Source organism: Chiloscyllium plagiosum, unplaced genomic scaffold (genome assembly GCF_004010195.1).
Source record: "Chiloscyllium plagiosum isolate BGI_BamShark_2017 unplaced genomic scaffold, ASM401019v2 scaf_14188, whole genome shotgun sequence".
Taxonomy (NCBI): domain Eukaryota; kingdom Metazoa; phylum Chordata; class Chondrichthyes; order Orectolobiformes; family Hemiscylliidae; genus Chiloscyllium; species Chiloscyllium plagiosum.
The window spans coordinates 4310-26166 of record NW_025214408.1 but is presented as its reverse complement, the minus strand read 5'-3'; the positions used below and the strand labels follow the sequence as shown (position 1 = coordinate 26166).

General features: G+C 41.3%; 1 protein-coding gene across 1 annotated transcript; it reads right to left on the bottom strand.

Annotated features, from left to right (window-relative positions):
• Positions 1-878: 878 nt before the first annotated feature.
• LOC122547884 (DNA-directed RNA polymerase I subunit RPA1-like) lies at positions 879-21579 on the bottom strand (the record flags this gene model as incomplete). Its single annotated transcript, XM_043686453.1, has 8 exons — positions 21457-21579; positions 20327-20479; positions 16897-16979; positions 14334-14499; positions 13266-13487; positions 8119-8333; positions 1359-1526; positions 879-1014 (listed from the first exon to the last, which is right to left on the bottom strand). Coding segments are annotated over exons 1-8 (1236 nt in total), but the record flags the coding sequence as incomplete, so codon positions are not given.
• Between the last annotated feature and the right edge of the window lie 278 nt (positions 21580-21857).

Here is a 21857-nt window from a genome sequence, read left to right as displayed (position 1 = left end):
TAGAAAAAAGACGACAGTCCATTTGGCCATTCTTCATGGCAACACCATAATCAAAGTTGCCAAGCAATTAGCACCCCTTTTCTCAAGCAGCATAACATGTTCCTTCCTTTGAAATTTGGCACACTTGCAATTGTGCAGATGAAAAGCTCTGGCAGCACATCTTTGTACACTTTTAATGAAATAAAAGTGCTTCACAGGAGCGCTATAAAACAAACTTGAACGCAGAGCCATATAAACAGGTATTAGGCCAGATGACCAAAGGTTTGATCAAAGAGTTAGGTCTTAAGGAGTGTCTTAAAAGGAGGAAGGTGGGGTACGAGGAGTTTAAGAAAGGAAATTCCAGAGCAATGGCCTCGATGGGTGAAGGCAATGATAAAAACTTAAGTTGCTGAAGACACCAAAATTAGATCACCAGGTAACAACTTCCAAAATGTTGGTTGTTGACAACTCCCAGCATGTCTGATGTGGGAATAAATACATAAAGCTGGGTCATAAGCAAGTCAGTCAGCAAATATTACTAAACTAATCCAATCAAACTGAAAGACCAACTACAGGATTGAAACAAAGTGACAGTGAAAAGGTCACTGAGTTCTCTTTAAAAATACAAATTCCTGGCAAGGTTGGATAGCGTTCAGTACAGAACTTTTTGAAGTCTTGCCTTGCCACGGAATGTGACAGGAAACTGGCTTAATGCCTGTCCACTTGAACACATGAGTCTCACCTCCACTTGACCCATAGCACATACCCAAACACACAATCAGCTCCAGATTTTAATGTTAACATTTATTATGAGAAATACATCACTATAAAACTAAAAGTTGTATCTTTTGGACATTTCATATATAAAGTGTAGAAAGGTGTACAAAAAATATACCTACCTCTGACAAACACACCCTTGCGAGCTGCTTTTTCAGTTTTTTAACCTTCTTCAATGCTTTCTTTGAGTTCAAAACAGGAATGCTCATCATTGGAGTTTTAATGTTAGCACTCGCCACCATGAGAATTTCACGCAACCTTTGTGAAAAGAAAAACTAGATAGATTACATTGCATTAGTCATGTGTACTTGGTTTATTGTGTGTTTTGCTACCTAGACCAGAGGAATAAACCATGCCTCCTTTGTCATTTAACCTCAACCACCCTATAACCTCTCCCAAACCTTTGCTTTCTCCCTTCCCCATACCACCCTTCTCATTTCTTAGGTAGAATAACCTTTTGGTTGTTAACTGATAGAAACAACATTTCTACCTTCCTTCGGTATTGAAGATCAGTTAACTCGAAATGATAATTTTGTTTCCATGTCTATAGATTGCCAGACCTGCCAAGTATTTAGAGTACAGTCTGTATAAGTTGCTCTTACCTGGGGATACCCAATGTGACATTCATCTCTCCTCGGCCAGCAAAATGGAAAGTGTTCAGTGTCATCTGTGTTGATGGTTCTCCAATACTTTGTGCAGCAAGGAGCCCTACGGCCTCTCCTGGCTCACATAGAGCTCGTTGCCACTTGAGATACAACAGCTCCTTTAAACTAAGAAAAGAAGAGAAAGGCCCAGTCAAGTTTTTAAACTGATTATAATCCAAATGGAACTTCCTCATCCTGCGCTTGGGACTACTGGATCAGTGGAAAGGTAAAATGTTTGGCCAGTCTGCCCAATTGTCCCCATATTTTCAACAGGGTTGTCAAAAGACCATGAAAGTCCACCACTTTAGCTTGTGTGAGAAATTTTAACTAGACATGATATATAAATTCAAGAAAATAATGCGGATCTTGATGAGTGCAACTGGCTGCCATGTTTCTCAGATTAGAAAAAACAACTTCGGTGACTGTAGAGTTCTGAGAGACATCGGAGGCTGCGAAATGCATTAGAGAAATGCAAGGTTTTATTTTTCTTCTGCCCTCTTTTACATATAAAAAGATGTAAATCTAATAGGACTTAAGGTTACAAGAGTTTCTTGCAGGCACTGATTGTTCTATTGCATTTTCATAACACCAGAAAAATTCAGTAACTTTTGGTCTCTGCAATTTACAACTCTGCTAATAGCAAAACTGGATGGCATCAGCAGTGAATATGATAACCTAAGGTCAAATAGCATGGCTTGGGTGTTCTTGGGCTGTGAACTGTTTCAAGAGAAAAAGTGGGGGAGGGGGCAATAATTTTGTCTATCATGTATTGATGGGTGGACAACAAGAAGGTCTTTGGATGCAGGGCACTAAGAAACTACATCAAGCCTCACAAAAGCAGTCTCGAAGTCTGCTGACTGCAGTGTTATGTCACATGGTAAACCCTTCTGCTAATTTAAATCAGGTAAACAGGAAAGCTCACCTCGCTTGGTAATCTGAAAGAGCATGAGTGACAAAGAACTACCCCAAATTCCACTATTTAAAGAAAACAATTAACAATTTATTTGTTAACTCCAAAAAAAATTAAACAACTATCTACCAACACGGTAATCCTTTTTGTCTGATCAATTTATCAACCTCCCCCCTCTACAATAATATACCAATCCGATAAAACCCCTCAATTAAGATTTACAAAAAAATCAAATTTCAAAACCAGTCAGCTGTGTTGATTTTCCACTGTATCTTCCTGTCCCCCCTCTACAATAATATACCAATCCGATAAAACCCCTCAATTAAGATTTACAAAAAAATCAAATTTCAAAACCAGTCAGCTGTGTTGATTTTCCACTGTATCTTCCTGTCTGCTTTTCTTCGGTTTTCTGCTTCACAGATTTCATTGGAAAAGGTCTGTGTGGACAGTCTGTTGGTGCTCTTTGCCGCTCTGGCTAAATGTTCAAAATGCTTGATTTTTATACTCCAAAACATTGAATTGTCTCATTGGTTTGATGTCATCAAAACAGTAAAATTCAAATTAGACTAGAATTTGGTATCTTGGGGCATAACTTAAACCGATTGGCCGAATTCGAATTTGTTGTGCAACATAGCAACTCAGCTCAGCTATTTGTTTCAAGCCATAAGTTACATTTTTAAAGTTTTCAGCACACTCTTGTGCCTTTCTAGGTCCGTGCCAGCTTTCACTCTCTCAAAAGGTAAAATACAACTTCATAAAGCAGCAACTGACAAGATGCTGTGGATTCAAGTTTAAAGTAACTCAAGTGATAAACAGTCTTTTCATAATGCAGTTATTAATAGCAGGTGGCATGGGCAGTCAGCCGTGAAAGCATCAAGGATACAGGACAGAGAACATGCAAAGCTTCAAGGCATACAGAATATTTGGAGAGAAAAGTAAACAATGACCCTATAAAAGAAAGGAAACAAAACCAGCACAAACAGTGACAACTCTGGAGAACAATCATCACAAAAGTGACCAGCCTTAGTATCCAGGACCTAGTGGTTAGAGACGTTTTTTAGAAAGCTCTGGCCAGGTTTACCATTCATCATAATATTTAAGCTAGGTAGTGAGTCCTATGCTTTACTTGGTTTGACATGTATTAGTAGCTGAAGTTCTGTTTATTAATCAGTTGTAGCTAGAATAAAGGATTATTGAGTTAACTGACTGACATGTCTGAGTGATTTCTATTGGTAAACATTAAAAACAGACAGCACTGCCAATGAAATTGAATTGCACGACCAGTGAAGCTGGTCTGAGCTAGGAGAAGGGGAGGGGCTGGTGGTGATAACGACATTGGACTCGCAATTCAGTACCTCATTTTAATGTTTTGGGTACATGGGTTTGAAACCTCCCATGGCTAAATTTTGTGAAATTTGAATTAAAGCATCTGACCTAGTAAGCCAAAGTTAATTAAGGTTGGGCAACAAATGCCAGCCTTGCCAGCAACAGCCATATCCCAGGAATGAACAATGAAAATGATTATCAGTACTAACAGAATCTCTCATATGCTAAAGGTAAAACTGGGTCATGGCAGCATTAATCAAATTATTCAGAAATACATGCTGACAACATCCCCCAACACCTACAAATTCAGTACCAAAAATGCAAACTGTGCTTGTCAACTGTAACAGATCACATCAACAGCCAACTCCAATGACTGCTAAGTGCATAAACATATGCAGATGAAAGGAAAACCAATATTGTGAACTGTGTTCGTATCAACTATAAGAGATCATGTCACAGCCATCTCAAATAACTGCAAAATGCATAAATAATTAAAGCAAATAAGCACGATCTTCATTAGCAGTATAGCTGGAGAGGAACAGAATGCATGGGAAACTAATCTTGAAAGCAATGACCAAAGCAGAAGGAACTGTGGATAAGAGGGAACACAGCATTCCTTGCAGAGACTGATTAAAAACATTTGTTATCACTTTGTCACATAAGGAGGACTCTAGATGTAAGAGCTATTGTGGTACAGTAATACTGTCCCTACTCCTGAAATGGGAGCCCCTGATTCAAGTCCATCTGCTCCAGAGATGTGTAATAGCATCTCTGAAAAGGTTGATTGGCCAGGGTTCAAGTCCCACCTGTCCCAGAGGTTTGCAATAATGTCTCTCAACAGATTGATTCAAAAATAGGTTAATAAAAGAACTCGCGGTGCAGTCGCAGTGTTCCTATCACAGAGCCTAAAGGGCTGGGTTTCCCACCTGCTCCAGAGGGGCGTAATAACATTCCTGGACAAGTTGATTAAATGTTTAAAAAAGGACACAAGGAAGAGCCTAATTAACCATGGATGACAAGGAAGTTAAGAAACAATAAACAATGTAATAAAGGTTTCTAATAAAGCCAGGGGATTAGAAATTTTTAAAAAGCAAGAGATGACCCAAAAAAAGAATAGAAGGAGAAAGTAAACCAGCAAATACAATAAAAAAAGGATAGAAAGAACTACTTCAAATATATAAAAAGGAAGGGAGAAGTCAATGTGAATATAGGCTACTTCAAGAACAAGGCTGGGGAAATAATAATGGGAAACCAGTTTTGATCTTCAGATTGTGAGCCAGCAGCTTGTTTGAAACAAAAAGGAGAATAAAGAAATTAATATTTATTTAGGAGGTCAGGCCTGAAATTTAATTCTTGTTACTAATGCTATACAGATGCTTTGATCCTAGAGCGGCGTAATCCTCAAAAAGATGGTATATCTTTGAGTTGCAATGGGACTCTCTCAGGGAAACAGCTAGTTTAACAAAGAGAACCCAGAGGTTGAACTGTTCTTTTTGAACTGTGGCTAGATCAGAAAGGTTTAGGCTACACAGCCACATTGCTCCCTGGTTATCCTCTCATTATCAACGTAGTGAAAATAGAACTTCAGTTATAAGGACTAAATGAATATTCCGCAGAGCCTAGTGAAACCTAGTTGCTAGAAGCTAACTGTAATGGTGTCAACTATATTAATTTAACTGGTGTTTGTTTTTGAGAGTGTGGGGAGATACTATCAAAGAAGATCGGATTTAAACCATAGACTTTGCTCTGCTAAAGTATTATTAATAAATTGTGAAATCTTTTGTTTAAGCTACAACCTTGGTGTGTGGTATTGGTTATTCACCAAATCTTTTAATGGTTATTAAGTCTAGTTAGGATACATTGAAGTCAGTTTTAAGGTCATTGAGTATTTTACTTTACTGTGTTGCAAATGGTTTGATTTGACTGCTTGCCTCCATGTCATAACACCAGGAAATGACAGACTAGATTAATAAATAATTTGCATCAGTCTTCCTGGTGGAAGATATTAATAGCGACTTAAAAATGTCAAATAATCAAGGGGTAAACGTTGGCAGAAGGAAATGAAGATAATAACTATCACTAAAGAAAAAATACCCAGAAAACTAATGGAGCTAAAGCCCCTTAAATCCCCTGGGCTACATCCTAGAATAATAATTACCTTATTCAAAATGAGAGGAGACAAACAGAAACACAAATATAAGCCAGTTAATTCAACATGTCATAGGGAAAATCTACATTGTTCTAAGTCAGAATGATGTGTAACCTGGTGAGAACTTGCAGATGGTTATGCTCCCAGACATCTGTTCTTCTTGGCCGTCCAGGTGGTAGAAGTTGCAGGTTTACAAGGTGTTTTCAAAGGAGCCTTAGTAAGTTATTGCAGAGCATCTTGTAATCAGCATCCACTGCTGCCACGATGTGGTGGTGGTAAAGGGAGTGAAAATTGAACGCAGTGCATGTGGCTGCTTTGTCCTGAATCGTGTCAACCTTTTTCTGTATGATTGGAGCCGTAGTCATCTCGGGAAGTGGGGAGTACTCTATGACATTCCCAATTTGTGTCTTGTAGAGAGCAAGCAAACTCTGGGGTGCCAGGATTTGAGTTAGTCTCCAAAGAATCCTTAGACTTTAACTGGTATAGTATTTATTCTGCTGGTCAAATAATGACTCTAGAAATGAGGAGTTTCAGTTATGTGAATAGACTGGAAAACTGGGATGCATGTTCTAAGATTACAGAGAGATTTGGTAGGGGTTCATAAAAAATCTAGGGTCTAGACAGAGTGGATAGGAGATACTGTGAGCATTGGTGGGAGGATAGAGCAGAGGACACCAAATTAAGGTAGTTATCAAAGTAAGGAATGGCAAGAAGGAAATACTTTTCTTTACACAATAAGTACTTAGGATCTGGGATGCACTGCCTGATACAGTGGTGGTCACAGATTTAATAAAGGCTTTCAAGAGATACTTTGGCAAATACCTGAAGGTAAATACCATGAAAACGGGACTAGGTGAATTGTTCATGCATAGAACTAGCAAGACACTGTGAATCAAATAGCTTCCTTTTGTACTCTAATCAGGCTACAATTTTATGTGGTCCTGTGGTAGGGACCGTAATGTAATTTATTTTATTATTTCATTGGATGTTGACCTTATTGGTAACATCCCCAACATTGTCCTTGAAGTTCAATGGGAACAATTATTGTATTTATTGAGAAACCTATAAATAGATGTTATTGATATTGACAGGATATTTAACTGGTCATCTTGGCTTTTGATTTGATTTATTGTAGTCACTTGTACCTAACTACAGTGAAAAGTTTTGTTTTGCAAGCAGTACAAACAGATCATAACAAACAAAGGCATAGAAGGTCATAAGGTGCTTAGACAAAGTGAGCCATACCAGGTTAAGAATTTAGGTTCAATAGTGCAGAATGGTTATAAGAAATGAGAGAATAAGATCTGCTGTAGAGACGTCGCAAAGAGTCATCTGGTGTCAGCGTCATTGTGAATCAGTAACTGGGAAAAATGTTTAATTTAATATGGTGACAAATTGAGATGCAAGACTAAAGTGACAGTGAACTCCTTCAGCCTTAGTAACAACAGCTTTTAGTGACCCATTTCACAACACCACAGCCAATTTTTTACTTCTATATTACATTGAATTTAAATTTCACCAGTTGCCATTGTGGGGTTTGAACCCATGTTCCCAGAACATGAGCCTGGATCTCTGGCTTGCTAATCCAGCAACATACCATGGGAGGTCACGTTGCAGCTGTGCAGGAAATTGTTTAGGCCACTGTTGGAATATTGCATGCAATTCTGGTCTCCCACCTGTCGAAAGAATGGTGTGAAACTTGAAAGGGTTCAAAAAAGTTTCCAAGAATGTTGCCAGGGTTGGAAGATTTGAGCTATAGGGAGAGGTTGAATAGGATGGGACTGTTTTCCTTGGAGCATCGCAGGCTGAGGGGTGACCTAAGAGAGGTTTATAAAATCATGAAGATCATGGATAGGATAAATAGACAAAGTCTCTTCCCTGGGGTGGGGGAGTCCAGAACTAATGGGCATAGATTTAGGGTGAGAGGGGAAAGATATAAAAGGGACCGAAGGGGCAACTTCTTCACACAGAGGGTGGTGCATGTATGGAATGAGTTGCCAGATGAAGTGGTGGAGGCTAGTACAATTACCACATTAAAAAGGCATCTGGATGGGTATATGAATAGGAAGGGTTTGGAGGAATATTGGGCAGGTGTTGGCAAGGGGACTAGGTTAGAATATCTGGTTGGCATGGACAAGTTGGACCGAAGGGTCTCTTTCTGTGCTGTACATCTCTATGACCACTAAGCCAACACAGAGCAGAAATTCAAAATGAAGTGACACTACATTGTTCAATTTAATTACAATCTTTATAGTTGTTTATAGTAATCTTGCCTTGCTCATATTTTAAAGTGAAAAGTTAAAACAAAATCAGATAATTTGCTTAATAAATACCGATCCAGTGGGAGGTCCAACTTGCCGTAGCTACTGACTTCTTTGCCCTCCTGATCAGTGAAGTATCTATCCACAGTATCGCTGAAATTTTCCGAAACGGAGCCAAAATAAATGTCTGGCCGATAAACTGAAAAACAAGGGTCAGGACAGCGAGCAGACTTCTTCAAATATTTAGACTTGCTCTTTTCATCCAGCGACTTCCAAGTCTCTAGCAACTATGGACAAGACATAAATGAATCTATTTTAGTGCGTCCTTGGCTGACAAAATTAGTTGAATCTGAAAAACAAAAGTCAGAGCAATAAGCTGTCTTTTCTAAATCTCTGTGTTCACTCTTTTCATTCAGCTGTTCCCACATCTCCAGAACTGAGAGCAACATGGTAGATTGGTGAAAAGACATTCAGTGCACTCAGTGCAGCAGTTACTGGGTTCAGTCCTAACTCTGTAATCCCTTTCAGCCCTACAATACTCCTGAGAATTCAGTGGCCTGTGCAAGCCCCACTGCTTCAGTGACCAGGTGTTTCAAGATTTGCACAAATACCTCATATTGTTCAATTGTTCTGATTGTGCAGCTATTAAGCACCTTGGAGCACTTTACTGCATTACTGCTTTATAAATACAACTTGTGGGAAGGATGTTGGGGAAATAAACTAAAGACAGAGTATCACTCCAAAATTACTCAAAGTTCAAATACCATCCAGGACATAATAAGCTCATCACCACTTTTGATGGATATTGAATACTTCAATTTTCTGCAAGTTTTTGATAAAGTCTCCCACAGGAGATTAATTAGAAAATTTACAGCACCTGGGATAGAAAGTAATGTTTTGCATGGATTAAAGACTGGTTAAGAAATAGAAAATAGAGAACAGCAATAAATGAGTCATTCTTGCATTGGCAAGCTATAACTAGTTGGGTACAGAAAGAATTGGTACTTGGGCCCCAGCTGTTCACAACATATGTTAATCATTTAGAGGAATGAAGTAAATATAATACTTCCAAATCTGCAGATGATACAAAGCAATGTGTTGTAAGAAAGATGCAAAATGGCTTCAAGAAGATTTGGACAGTCTTAGTGAATGGGCTAGAAAAAGGCAGATGAAAAATGAGGTTATCCACTTTACTGGGAGGAACAGATCGGGGAGGCCTAGTGGTATTATCGTCAACTATTAATCCAGAAACTCAATTAATGTTCTGGGGACCAGCATTTGAAACCCACCATGGTAGATGGTGGAATTTTAATTCAATTAAAATAATACTGGAATTAAGAATCTACTGATGACCATTAAACCATTGTCGAATGTCGAAAACAAATTGCATCCGGCTCACTGATGTATTTCAGGAAAGCAAATCTGCAGTCCTCATCCACAATCCTCATGTGGTCTAGCCTACATGTGACTCAAGACCCACAGCAATGTGGCTAACTCTCAACTGCTCTCCGAAATGGCCTGGCAAGCCAATCAGTTGTGTCACTTGCCACAGAGTCTCAAAGAAATATAATCAGACATACCAGCTGGCATCGATCAAGGCACCAGAAATGACAATAGCAGAAACAGCCCTGTCTACCTTACTAACATCTGCAGGCTACTTTCAAAATTGAGAGAGCTGTCTCACTGACAAATCAAGCCACAATGTGACATGGTTATACTCACGGAATCATACCTTACAGGCAACGCTCCAGACACAACAGTCACCATGTCTGGATATGTTGTGCCCCATCAGCAGAACACACCTTGCAGAGGTGGGGCACAGTGGTATACAGTCATGAGGGAGTTACGCTGGGAGTCGTCAACATTGACTCTGGACTCCACGAAGTCTCATGGGTTCAGGTTAAACATGGGCAAGGAAACTCCACTTACCATCCTCCCTCAGCTAATGAATCAGTGCTCCTCCATATTGAAAAACACGGAGGAAGCAGAGTGGCAAGGGGGCAAAATGTACTCTAGGTGGGGGAATTTTAATGTCCACCACCAAGATTGGCTTGGCAGCAGCACAACTGTTCAAGCCCTAAACTGCCATACTGGGTTTGCAACAGATAGTAAGGAAACAATATACATGACCTCATCCTGACCAATCTGATGGCTGCAGATGCACCTGACCATGACAGTATCAGTAAGAGTGACAATTACAGTTCTTGTAGAGACAAAATCTCGTTTTCGCATTGAGAATAAGCTCAACCATGTTGTATGGCACTATCACCATGATAAGTGGGATCTTTGAACAGGTTGGCTAACTCAAGACTGAGTATCCAGCATAATTCAAGTGGAATCTACAATCCCAAAGCCCTGCATATCCTGGGGGTGGGGAGGGGCGGGGTTATCATTGACCACAATCTCAACTAGGACTTGTCACATAAACAGTGTCTACAAGAGCAGATCAGAAACTAGGAATATTGTGGCAAGTAACTCACCTCCTGACTTCTTAAAACTAGTCCACCATCTAAGTGCACAAGTCAGGAGTGTGATGGAATACTCCCCCTTGCCTGGATGAGTGCAGCTCTAACACCACTTAGGTAGCTTGACACCATCTAGGACAAAGCAGTTGCTTGACTGGCACTATATCCACAAATATGCAGCACCTCGCATTTATCTGAATTAAACTCCATCTGCTACTTCTCGGCCCATTGGCCCATCTGGTCAAGATCCTGTTGTAATCTGAGGTAACCTTCTTTGTTGTCCAATACACCTCCAATTTTGGTGTCATCTGCAAACTTACTAACTGTACCTCTTATGCTCACATTCAAATCATTTACGTAAATGACAAAAAGTAGAGGACCTAGCACCGATCCTTGTGGCACTCCACTGGTCACAGGCCTCCAGTCTGAAAAACAGCTCTGCACCACCATCCTCTGTCTTCTACCTTGGAGCCAGTTCTGTATCCAAATGGCTAGATCTCCCTTTATTCCGTGAGATCTAACCTTGCTAATCAGTCTCCCATGGGGAACCTTGTTGAACGCCTTACTGAAGTCCATATAGATCACATCTACCACTCTGTCCTCATCAATCCTCTTTGTTACTTCCTCAAAAACTCAAATATGTTTGTGAGACATGATTTCCCATGCACAAAGCCATCTTGACTATCCCTAATCAGTCCTTGCCTTTCCAAATACATGTACATCCTGTCCCTCAGGATTCCCTTCAACAACTTGCGCACCACCGATGTCAGGCTCACTGGTCGACAGTTCCCTGGCTTGACCTGGCCTGGTTCGTTGCCAAGCATGGCCTCTCCTCTAGTCGGCCTATCTATATATTGAGTCAGGAATCCTTCCTGGACATACCTGACAAAAACTGCTCCATCCAAACTGTTTGAACTAAGGAGGTTCCAATCAATATTCGGGAAGTTAAAGTCACGCATGACAACAACCCTTTTATTTCAGCACAATTCCAAAATCTTCCTCCCAATCTACACCACTGTGTCTCTGTTGCTATTGGAGGGGGCTGTAGAAAACTCCCAATAAAGTGACTGCTCCTTTCCTGTTTCTGACTTGCACCATACTGACTCTGTAGACAAACCCTCCTCAATGACCTCCCTTTCTGCAGTTATGATACAATCCCTGATTAGCAATGCCACTCCTCCACCTCTTTTACTTCCCTCTGCTATTCCTTTTGAAACATCTAAACCCTAGAACATCCAACAACCATTCCTGCCCCAAATGATATCCAGTTCTCTGTAATGGCCACAACATCACAGCTCCAACTACTGATTCATGATCTAAGTTCATCACCCTTACTCCTGATACTTCTTGTGTTAAAATAGACACACTTCAACCCATCACACTAACTGCAACTTTACCTCATCAACTGCAAATCTCTCCTCACAGACTTTCTGCACGCTGTATCTGGCCGCTCACGAGCTACTCCATTCTTAGATTGTAGCTCTGGTTCCCACCCTCCACCAACTAGCTTAAACCCTCCCCAAGAACTAGCAAACATCCCACCCAGGATATTGGTGCTCCTCCTGTTCAGGTGCAACCCATCCTTCCCCAGAAGGTATCCCAATGATCCACATATCTGAAGCCCTCCCTCGTACACAAGCCCAGCAGCTACGTGCTCATCTGTACTCGCTCTCTGTTCCTAGCCCATGGCACTGCTAGCGATCTTGAGATTACTATTCTGCTCATCCTGCCTTTTAGCTTCCAGCCTAACTTCCTATTCACTTTTCAGGTCCTCATCCCTTTTCCTAGCTATGTTATTGGTACTGATGTGTACCACGACTTCTTGCTGCGTTCCCTCCCCTTAAGAATTCTGTCAATTCAGAGATATCCCTGACCCTGGCACCCAGATTAGTGGGTTGGGGGAAGATGGGGGAGGAGTTCAACAGTGGAGGGGGTGTGAGGTTTAGGTGGTGAGGAAGCAAGGGTAAGAATAGAGGGGGGGGGCGGGGAGAAGATAGAGGAAGAAAAGGGGATGAGAGAAGAGAATTGACATGATGGAAAGAGTTTGAGAAGGGCTGGGGTGCAAATGAGTTACACAGAGATTGCCGATCAGAATTAGGAATTCACTGTTAATATATTGTTCATTTTTGCAAGGGAAAATAGCATTGGAGATTGGATGGGTGGAGGATGTGTTTTTTCCTGTTGGTGACCGTCAAAACAGCAGGACAGACTGGGCCTAGGCTCAAAGCTTCACAGTAACCAGCTGCAGTCTGAGTGACAGAGTGAGCACGAGAAAACCTGACTTCAACATACTCACACTCCTCACAAATCTCCATTGGCACAAATAAATGAATAATGCCCACAAAAAATCCTGTTCAGTCAGCATTATAATCCCGAGAGGTGCTGCTGGAACTTCTCCCTTTTTGTCATTCTCTCAAAAATACTAACATTGCTGGTCACTTTCCATCTCTCCTTCTCTGAAGACTCACTGTCCGAGCTGTTCCAGGTCCTCCAAGTTTGGACCGTGTCTTAAACTACTCTTCCATTACTGATTCTGTTTCTCTATGTTGACTGCTCTTCCAAACGCAAATCCTCCTGACTAAAAGCTGTGATTTTTGTAAATCCTAGTCAGAACAGGTATTTAAAATGGCAGATTTGAAACACACAAAAGTTTTAAATCTGCATATTGACAGAAATTTCTCATCCATATACCTTCATAAGCATACTAAGGATGGATAATGAATGCCAACTCAGCCAGCAATTTTTAAAACTCACTTGTTGAGTTGCAGGATCTCTGGAATTTACCCATTCTCCATCTCGGTTTATATTCTTGATCTTATTCCACTTCTTCTGTGAATAGAGCAGGAATGCACTTAGACGAGAGACAGCTTCTGGGTGCTTTGCCTTCCATTTCTTTATTGCTTTTTGCCACTTGCTTGCAGCCTGTGAATCCAGTTTGCTTAAAACCTCTTCCAAGTGCTTCGACTTTTTAATCCCCTAATAAATACAATAGGCACAAGTGCATCACTTTTGAAACTTTTTGCTTAGTTTACAATCCAATTTTCTTAACCTCCAACCCAGTCTTCTCCCTTTATCGTTTAAAAGTACTCTTTATCTGTGTGTCCAGTTAGTAAATATTAGCAGGCATTTTCTTCAGTCTGAAAGATATCATTAGCTGTGCAAAATGAGGTTCGCCAAAATGACACTTTCAAAACTTAGACTGACAAATTTTCATTAGTCAAGAGTATTAACATGTTACAGAATGAAGGTGGATTCATGGAGTTAAAACGTAGATTAGTAATGCTCTACTGAATGGTAGAAGGGACTGAAGAAGCTAAATAGCTATATCCTGTTCCTAGACCCTTGCTCAATATCTACACATTGACACTCCATACGAGGGGCACATCTACTTACTCGGAGTAAACGATCTGTACATTATCATCTTGCCACTAGCTAAAGCAGATAACGCAGAAATTATAGTGGTAGTCCCTCTCTTTCGACATGAGCGCAAATGTTACAGACCTGGACAGATACTGGGTAGTTGAGGGGCTTCTTTCCCCTTTCTGAGATCGCTTGCATGACTCAACACTGAACCTTTATTATTACAGCCCATAGAGAATTCTCCCTTGTTTTCTAATCAGCCTTTACGGCAGTATGATGAGGAATTAAAGCTACTTATAAATGCTAGTACTGAAGCTTTCTGCCCCTTCCATTTACAACAGATATATTTGGACAAGCACGTAAAGAGTTAGCCAACAACAATTTCCACTTTTTGACAGACTTTCATATCTTGCATAGTAAGCAAATTTTTCAATAATTTATGTACATTGAATGATAACTCACCTCATAGTTAGCAGCAATAAAGGGAAACTGCCCCGGCTGAAGGAACTGGGTTCTTGGAATATCTAAACCATCTTCACCGTATAAGAACTGTATAACACTGCCATCGCTATCTCGTACTGTCAGGTCATATTGCACCACCAGCCCTTCCAAATGTTTTATAATGCACCTAATGTAAAATACAAGAAAGAGTCAATAGTGTGTATCTTTTCCTTTTATCAGCCATAGCTCAGTGGTTGTTTATCACACACTTGCCACTTTTATCAACAATCACTCCCTCACTACCTTCACCCTCGTACTTCATATGCTTTCAACCAGTTAAACCTAGAACTCGAATTAATTCTCCGAACCTAGTCACTTCTCGTGTTAACAAAGCACACATTTTGACAACATTTTCTGTTACTTCTTGTAATAGTCCCTTTTGTATAAGAATGCCCAACTTCGCACCTTAGATTTTAAGAATTCCACAAATCCCAGGTAAGTTTGATGAGCAGTAGGCCAGGCCACAAGATAGCAGTAAATTTCTATGAAGTAAATTTCTATGTTCCATTTGAGTTTTACCACTGTGACTTAATAACATAGGATTCTCTCAGGGTAAACTTGCAGGTTGAGTCAGTGGCTAGGAAGGAAAATGCAATGATGGCATTTATTCCGAGAGAACTTGAATATAAAAGCAGGGATGTACTTCTGAGGCTCTAAAAGGCTCAGGTGAGACCACATTTGAAGTATTGTGTGCAGTTTTGGGCCCCCATACCTCAGAAAAGATGTACTAGCCCTGCACCTTGTTCAGAAGAGATTCAAGAGAATGACCCCAAGAATGAAAAGCTTAACATATGAGGAATGTTTGAGGACTCTGGGTTTATTCACGATGGAGTTTAGAAGGGAGAGGAGGAATCGAATTGAAACATACAGAATAGTGAATGGCCTGGACAGAGTAGGTGTTGGAAAGAGGTTTCCATTGGTTGGAGAGAATAGGAGTCAAGATCTGAGTGGTGCTGAAAAAGCACAGCAGGTCAAGCACCATCCGAGGAGCAGGAAAAGTCGACATTTCAGCCTACCTCCCCCACTCCAACCTCTCACCCTCAACGCGCAGCCCTCCACTCCCTCTGCTCCAATCCCAACCACTCTAATCTTGACTCTGATCTCCAGCATCTGCAGTCCTCACTTTCGCCTGGAGAGAGTAGGACCGAAGGGAATGCCTTAGAGTAAAGGGAAAACCTTTTAGAATGGAGATAAGGAGAAACTTGTTCAGTAACAGAGCAGTGAATCTATGCAATTCATTGCCTCAGAATGTTGAGGAGGCCAGGTCATGAAACAGAGATAGATAGGTTCTCGAGTATCAAGGGTTACAGAGAGAAAGCGGGAGAATGGGGTCGAGAAACTTAGCAGCTATGATTGAATGGCGGAGCAGACTTGATGGGCTGAATGGCCTAATTTCTGCTTCTATATCTTATGGTCTTTTATGTGAGAAAGTTGTGCATTTCTATAGTTTCTTTTGTGAACTCAGGACATCCCAAAGCAATTAACAGTCAATGAATGCTTCTGATCAGATATAGGGAAAGCAGCCAAAGCCCAGTTGTCGAATTTGTAGATGATGGAGCAACATTTGAAGATAGTGATCAACTTGATGAAGCACATTCATTGGTGGAATGGGCAGTATCATGGCAGGCAAAATTAAGTACAGAGAAGTGCAAAGAGATATACGTTGATAGGAGGCAAGCAAAACAATAGAAAATGAAGAATATTACTCTAAAGTGGGTGTATGTATCACTGAAGGTAAGAGGGCAAGTTGAGAAAGCAGTTATAAAGACATAAGGAATCCTGGGTTTTGGAAAGCGACAACACAGAACCAAGCGCATGATAAACAGCATTTGCAACATGTAAATGGAAGGTTTAAGTGATCCGATAACCAACAGATCAGATCTAAACTGCCATATTCAGCCATGAACAGCATGAATTAAACAACAAGCAAAAAGGGAGATCAGTAAATCAGTGCAAAAGGCTGAAATGCTTGCAACAACTTTCAACCAGAATTGCCAAGTGGGTGATCCACCTTGGCCTATTCCAGTCGTCCCCAACATCGCAATACCATTCTTCAGTCAATTTGATTCACTCCACATCATATTAAGAAATAGCTGAAAAACTTGATACAAAAAGGCCATAGTCCTGACAACATTTCACTGTAGTATTGAAGACTAGTGCTCCAAACTGTTCCACACTGCAACGGGAAATAAGTTTGCAAACTATAAAGCTTATCCACTATCTACAAGGCTTAAATCAGGAGTCAATTGGCTAAGCTGGCTGAATGCACTGCCTTGCAAATCAGCCAATGTCAACAACGCAGCTCAATTCTGCACCCTCTTCTCAACCCTGCTTCTTGCCCAAGACATGATGACCCGCAGGTTAAACTCACCACCAGTCATCTCATTCGATGGAAGAGGAGCCCCATGTTACTCACCTGTGCAACAATTTAGTACTGTTGTTGTGGGGTGAGGGAGAGGACCAAACAAGAATAACAAAGACAGACTAAATTAAAAGAACATATGAAATGGAAACAGTTTCTTACCTTTGAAGATATCCAGAACGGCTGGTCTTTACAGCTGTGTCCACCAGACCTTCCCTGCCAGCCATACAGTGAAAAAAAAATTCCTGGAGCACAAGCAAACAGCAGGACATAAATCACTGAGGTATTGCAACTTCTTTAACAGGATGTGGGCACCACTGCAAAATCCAACATTTATTGCCCATCCCAATTCACCCTTGCACCAAGCGGCTTTCTAGACAATTACAGAGAGAATTGGACAATTGTCCCTTGACCTCAACGGGATTTCTATTGCTGAATCCTCCAATATCAACATCTTGGTTATCTTTCATCAGAAACTGAAATGGTCTATCCATTTAAATACTGTGATGACATGAGCAGGTCAGAGGCTAAGAATCCTATACTGAGTAACTCACCTCTTGACTTCTTGAAGCCTGTCCACTATCTACAAGACACAAGTCAGGATTGTGATGGAAGACTTTCAGGAGAAAGTGAGGACTGCAGGTGCTGGAAATCAGGATCAAAAGGTGTGGCGCTGGAAAAGCACAGCAGGTCAGGCAGCATTTGAGAAGCAGGAGAGTCAAAGCTTTAGGCATAAGCCCTTCATCAGGAACGTTTGGGGGTGGCTGAGAGATAAATAGGAGGGGGTGAGTGGAGCTGGGGTTGAGGTAGCTGCAGGTGTGTGTGAGAGAGTGAGAGAGTGAGAGAGAGATATGGACAGATAGGACAGTTTCAGAGGGCGGTGCCGAGTTGGATCTAGGATGAGGTAGATTAGATTAGATTCCCTCCAGTGTGGAAACAGGCCCTGTGGGCCAACACGTCCACACCGACCCTCCCAAGAGTAACCCACCACGACCCATTTCCCTCTGACTAATACACCTCGCACTATGGGCAACTTAGGATAGCCAATTCACCTGACCTGCACATCTTTGGACTGTGGGAGGAAACCGGAGCACACGGAGGAAACCGGAGCACACGGAGGAAACCCACGCAGACACAGGGAGAATGTGTAAACTCCACATAGACAGTTGCCCGATGTTGGAATCTAATCTGGGACCCTGGTGCTGTGAGGCAGCAGTGCTAACCACTAAGCCACCGTGCCTCCCGAGGGGGAGGGGAGATGAGACAACTGGTGAAATCATGTGATTGGGGGATCCTAAAGCGGAAGATAAGGCATCCTTCTTCCAGACTTCGGATGGTTAGGGTTTAGTGGTGGTGGCAGTTCAGGACTTGCACGTATTGGCAGAGGTGGTGTTGGAGTGATCGACCACAGGATGGTGAGGTTGTTTGGTGCATGTGTCCCGGAGATGTTCTCTGAAATGTTCTGTGGGTTGTCGTCCTGCCTCCCCAGTGTAGAAGACACAACCGTGTCCATTGCTCTCGATATGGTTTCCTCTATATTTGGAAGACAGGACTTCAACTCGCGGAACGTTTTGGGGAACACTCTGGGACACGCGCACCAAACAACCCCACCGCCTTGTAGCCAACCATTTCAACTCCTCTTCCTCATCCACCAAGGACATGCAAATGCTTCCTAGCCCATTTGGCACCTCCCCCTTTACAATCTCTCTTTAAAAGAAAAAAACCAGGACAAAATAGCCTTTTTAAGGTGAGAGCATCCTCATCCAGGTATTGCCAAAATTATCTGTCAACCTAATGAACTTACAACACAGGGCTACTTGCATGCTAAACAGCATTAGCAGCTAGTGATAGCCATGTAATCCCACAACCCGCAGAGCAAGTCTAAGATCTGCAGTCATCCAACTTCTAATCATGAACAGTGGTGGACAAATAAACAACTCACAGGAGGCAGCGGCTGCTTCACAGATATCTCCATCCTCAATAACAGGAAAGCCCACAAATCAGTGCAAAAGATAAAGGTGAACCTTTAGCAACAATCTTCAGCAAAAAGTGCTGAGTGAATGATCCCTCTTGGTCTTCTCCAAAGGTTCTCAGCATCACAAATGCCAGACCTAACCCAATTTGACTCACTCCATGTGACATAAAGACATGGGTTGGAGGCACTGGATACTGCAAAGGCAATGGGCCCTAACAATAGTACTGAAGACTTGTGTTTCAGAACTTGCCACACCCCTAGCCAAACTGTTCCTGTATAGCTATTATACTACCAGCTACCTGACAATGTAAAAATTACCCAGGTACGTCCAACACACAAAAAGCAGGACAGATCCAACCAAGCCAATTACTGGCCCAACAGTATACTCTTGAACATCAGTAAAGTGTCATCAACGGTGCTATCAAGCAGCACCAGCTCAGTAATAACCTACTCAGTGACACCCAGTTTGAGTTCTGCCAGCTCCTGACCTCATTACAGTCTTGGTTCAAACATGGACAGAGACGAGATGAGAATGACTGCCTTTGACATTAAGGCTGTAACTGATGAAATGTGGCATCGAGGACACCAAGCAAAACCAGAGGCAATTGGAATCAGGGAGAAAATTCACCATTGATTGGAGTTCTCCCTCTGAGCTGCATATATATATATATATATATATAGGAAACCATATCGAGAGCAATGGACACAGTTGTGTTTTCTACACTGGGGAGACAGGATGACAACCCACAGAACGTTTCAGAGAACATCTCTGGGACACATGCACCAAACAATCTCACCAGCCTGTGGCCGATCACTCCAACTCCCACTCTGCCAAGACATGCAAGTCCTGGGCTGCCACCACCACTAAACTGTGATACTGACTTCCATTTCTGGAAGTCATTGCGTGTACCAGTCTCTGAGGTCTGCACAGCAATTAAGAAAATTCAAAAAATGCTGCTTGGCACACAGGAAGATGGTCACGCCTGTTGGAGGTCAGCCATTTCAATTCCAAGACATCTCTGCAGGAGTTCCTACAGGTCACTTTAAAGGCTCAACCATCTTCAGTCGCTTTAATGACCTTCTCTCACCATAAGGTCAGAAATGCAGATATTCAGTGATGATTGCACAATGTTCAGCACGATTTGCAACTCCTCAGAAACTGAAATAATCCATGTCCAAATACAGCAAGATCTGGGCAATACCCAAGCTTGGGCTGACAAGTGATGAACAGTCTCCACACTAACTCTTAGATGCACTGCACCCAAGTGCAGAACCTTCACCTAGGAGGAAGACGACAGCAGATACACGGAACACCACTGCCTGCAAGCTCCCCTCCAAACCACACATCAAGACTTGGAATTATGTCACCATTTCATCTGTGTCATGGTGTCAAAATATTGAAACACCTTCCTCAACAGTATTATGGGTCTACTTACAGCACATGGACTGCAGCACATTCTCAAGTGCATTTAGGGATAGGCTATAAATGCTGGGCTAAGCCATCCACATCCTCTGGTACAATAAAAATGAAACAGAACTTCTCTAAACAAGCTCTTTTAACGTGACAGCAAGGTAAGTGTTGCCAAAATCCTTCTTAAGAATTATATCTCTGCATACCGGAGGGCTGATACCAGTGAGGAATCGGCCAGTAACAAAGCCGCCTGAACGTGGAGTGAAATCATAAGGTTGGAAACAGGGCAATGATTTCCCAGATGGCATCAGCGGAGGACGTTTTCCTTCTAGTTCAATCTGACCAAGGAGGCATGAAATCTGGAAACAAAAGAAAATCAGTTTACTCGTGATATAATCTTATCATTTCATGAGAATCACAGACAGAAACAGATTCAGTTTTCTGTATTACAAATTAAAAATGTTTTGACTATTTAAAATATTAGCAAAATTGCCTTGCATTAGACCTCGCTCAGAATGACAAGTCTTACTAATTGCCTTCTATTAGATTCCTCGATTACAACAGTGAGCAAATCCATCAGATATGCAGCATTTCCCAATGTTCTGAAAGGCATCTTTTTTTCAAATACTTTTTTTCATATTTCTTTCCATTGATTTTCAGGGTTCTAGGTGAAATTAGGCTGTCCATTATGATCTGTGTATGGAGACATCCAAATCATTTTGTTCTTCCACAGCCTCTAGTTCCTCTTGATTTAGAAATGTTTCTCATTTGCCATTGTCAATTACGAAGTGGACAATAGCTGACTTCGGCACACTGTGCTCCAACTGCTGTGATTGCATCCTCTCATTTAGTTTGTCTATGTTCTTTTGTAACCACACATCATTTCCCAATAAATGTACAAAGTCCCCTAATTTAGTGTGGACTGAAAATGTGCATATACAACTCCAATCCATCAAAGTCATTAATAAATCACAAAATAGCTTAAAGGTAAGGCCCCAGTATAAGGAAGGGAACTCTGTTAATCACACACTGTTAAATCAGTCAGCAACTCGTTTATCTAAACTCTCTGTTCATTGCAAACAACTAGTGATTCATAATCACAAGGTTACATTAGAGTGCATGCCCCCTCGTTTTCCTCCAAAGTGTCAGTGCAGAATTCTTTTAAATTGTACTGGAAATCAATACTGACAATATCTGATACTTCCCTATGTATTATGCTTGTGACTTATGCAAAAAAATTTAACTAGATTCATTTGATCATTGTTCGGATCTGACATAAGAGGCCCACATGCACATTTAGTGTAAAATTGCTTGGCAGTTCTAGAAAAAAAATTACCTGCATCGTATTAACAGTTGAACCTTTGGCACCAGACTGCACCATGAGTTGCAGGTTATTGTCAGGAAATAGTCTATGAAGACCCAGGGGCATACACACCTGTCAATCAAGCAAACATACAACACACATTAGTAGTAGAGTAAATAAAATCTATAATCACAACAGAAGAGAATATTTGTGTTATGACACGGAAGTGAACCCCTCTGTTAATTAAACAAAACACTCAGAAAAGCTCACCTTGTCTCAATCTGTTAAAATATGAGTGACAGAACTCCCAACTTCTACTATTTAGAGAAAGTATTTTTAACTCTAAAAGTAAACATTAAACAACAACTATTCACAACTCCAAGCCCCGTTTCTCTTAACTGCTTCGTACCTACCTCCAACTCTATAACAATACT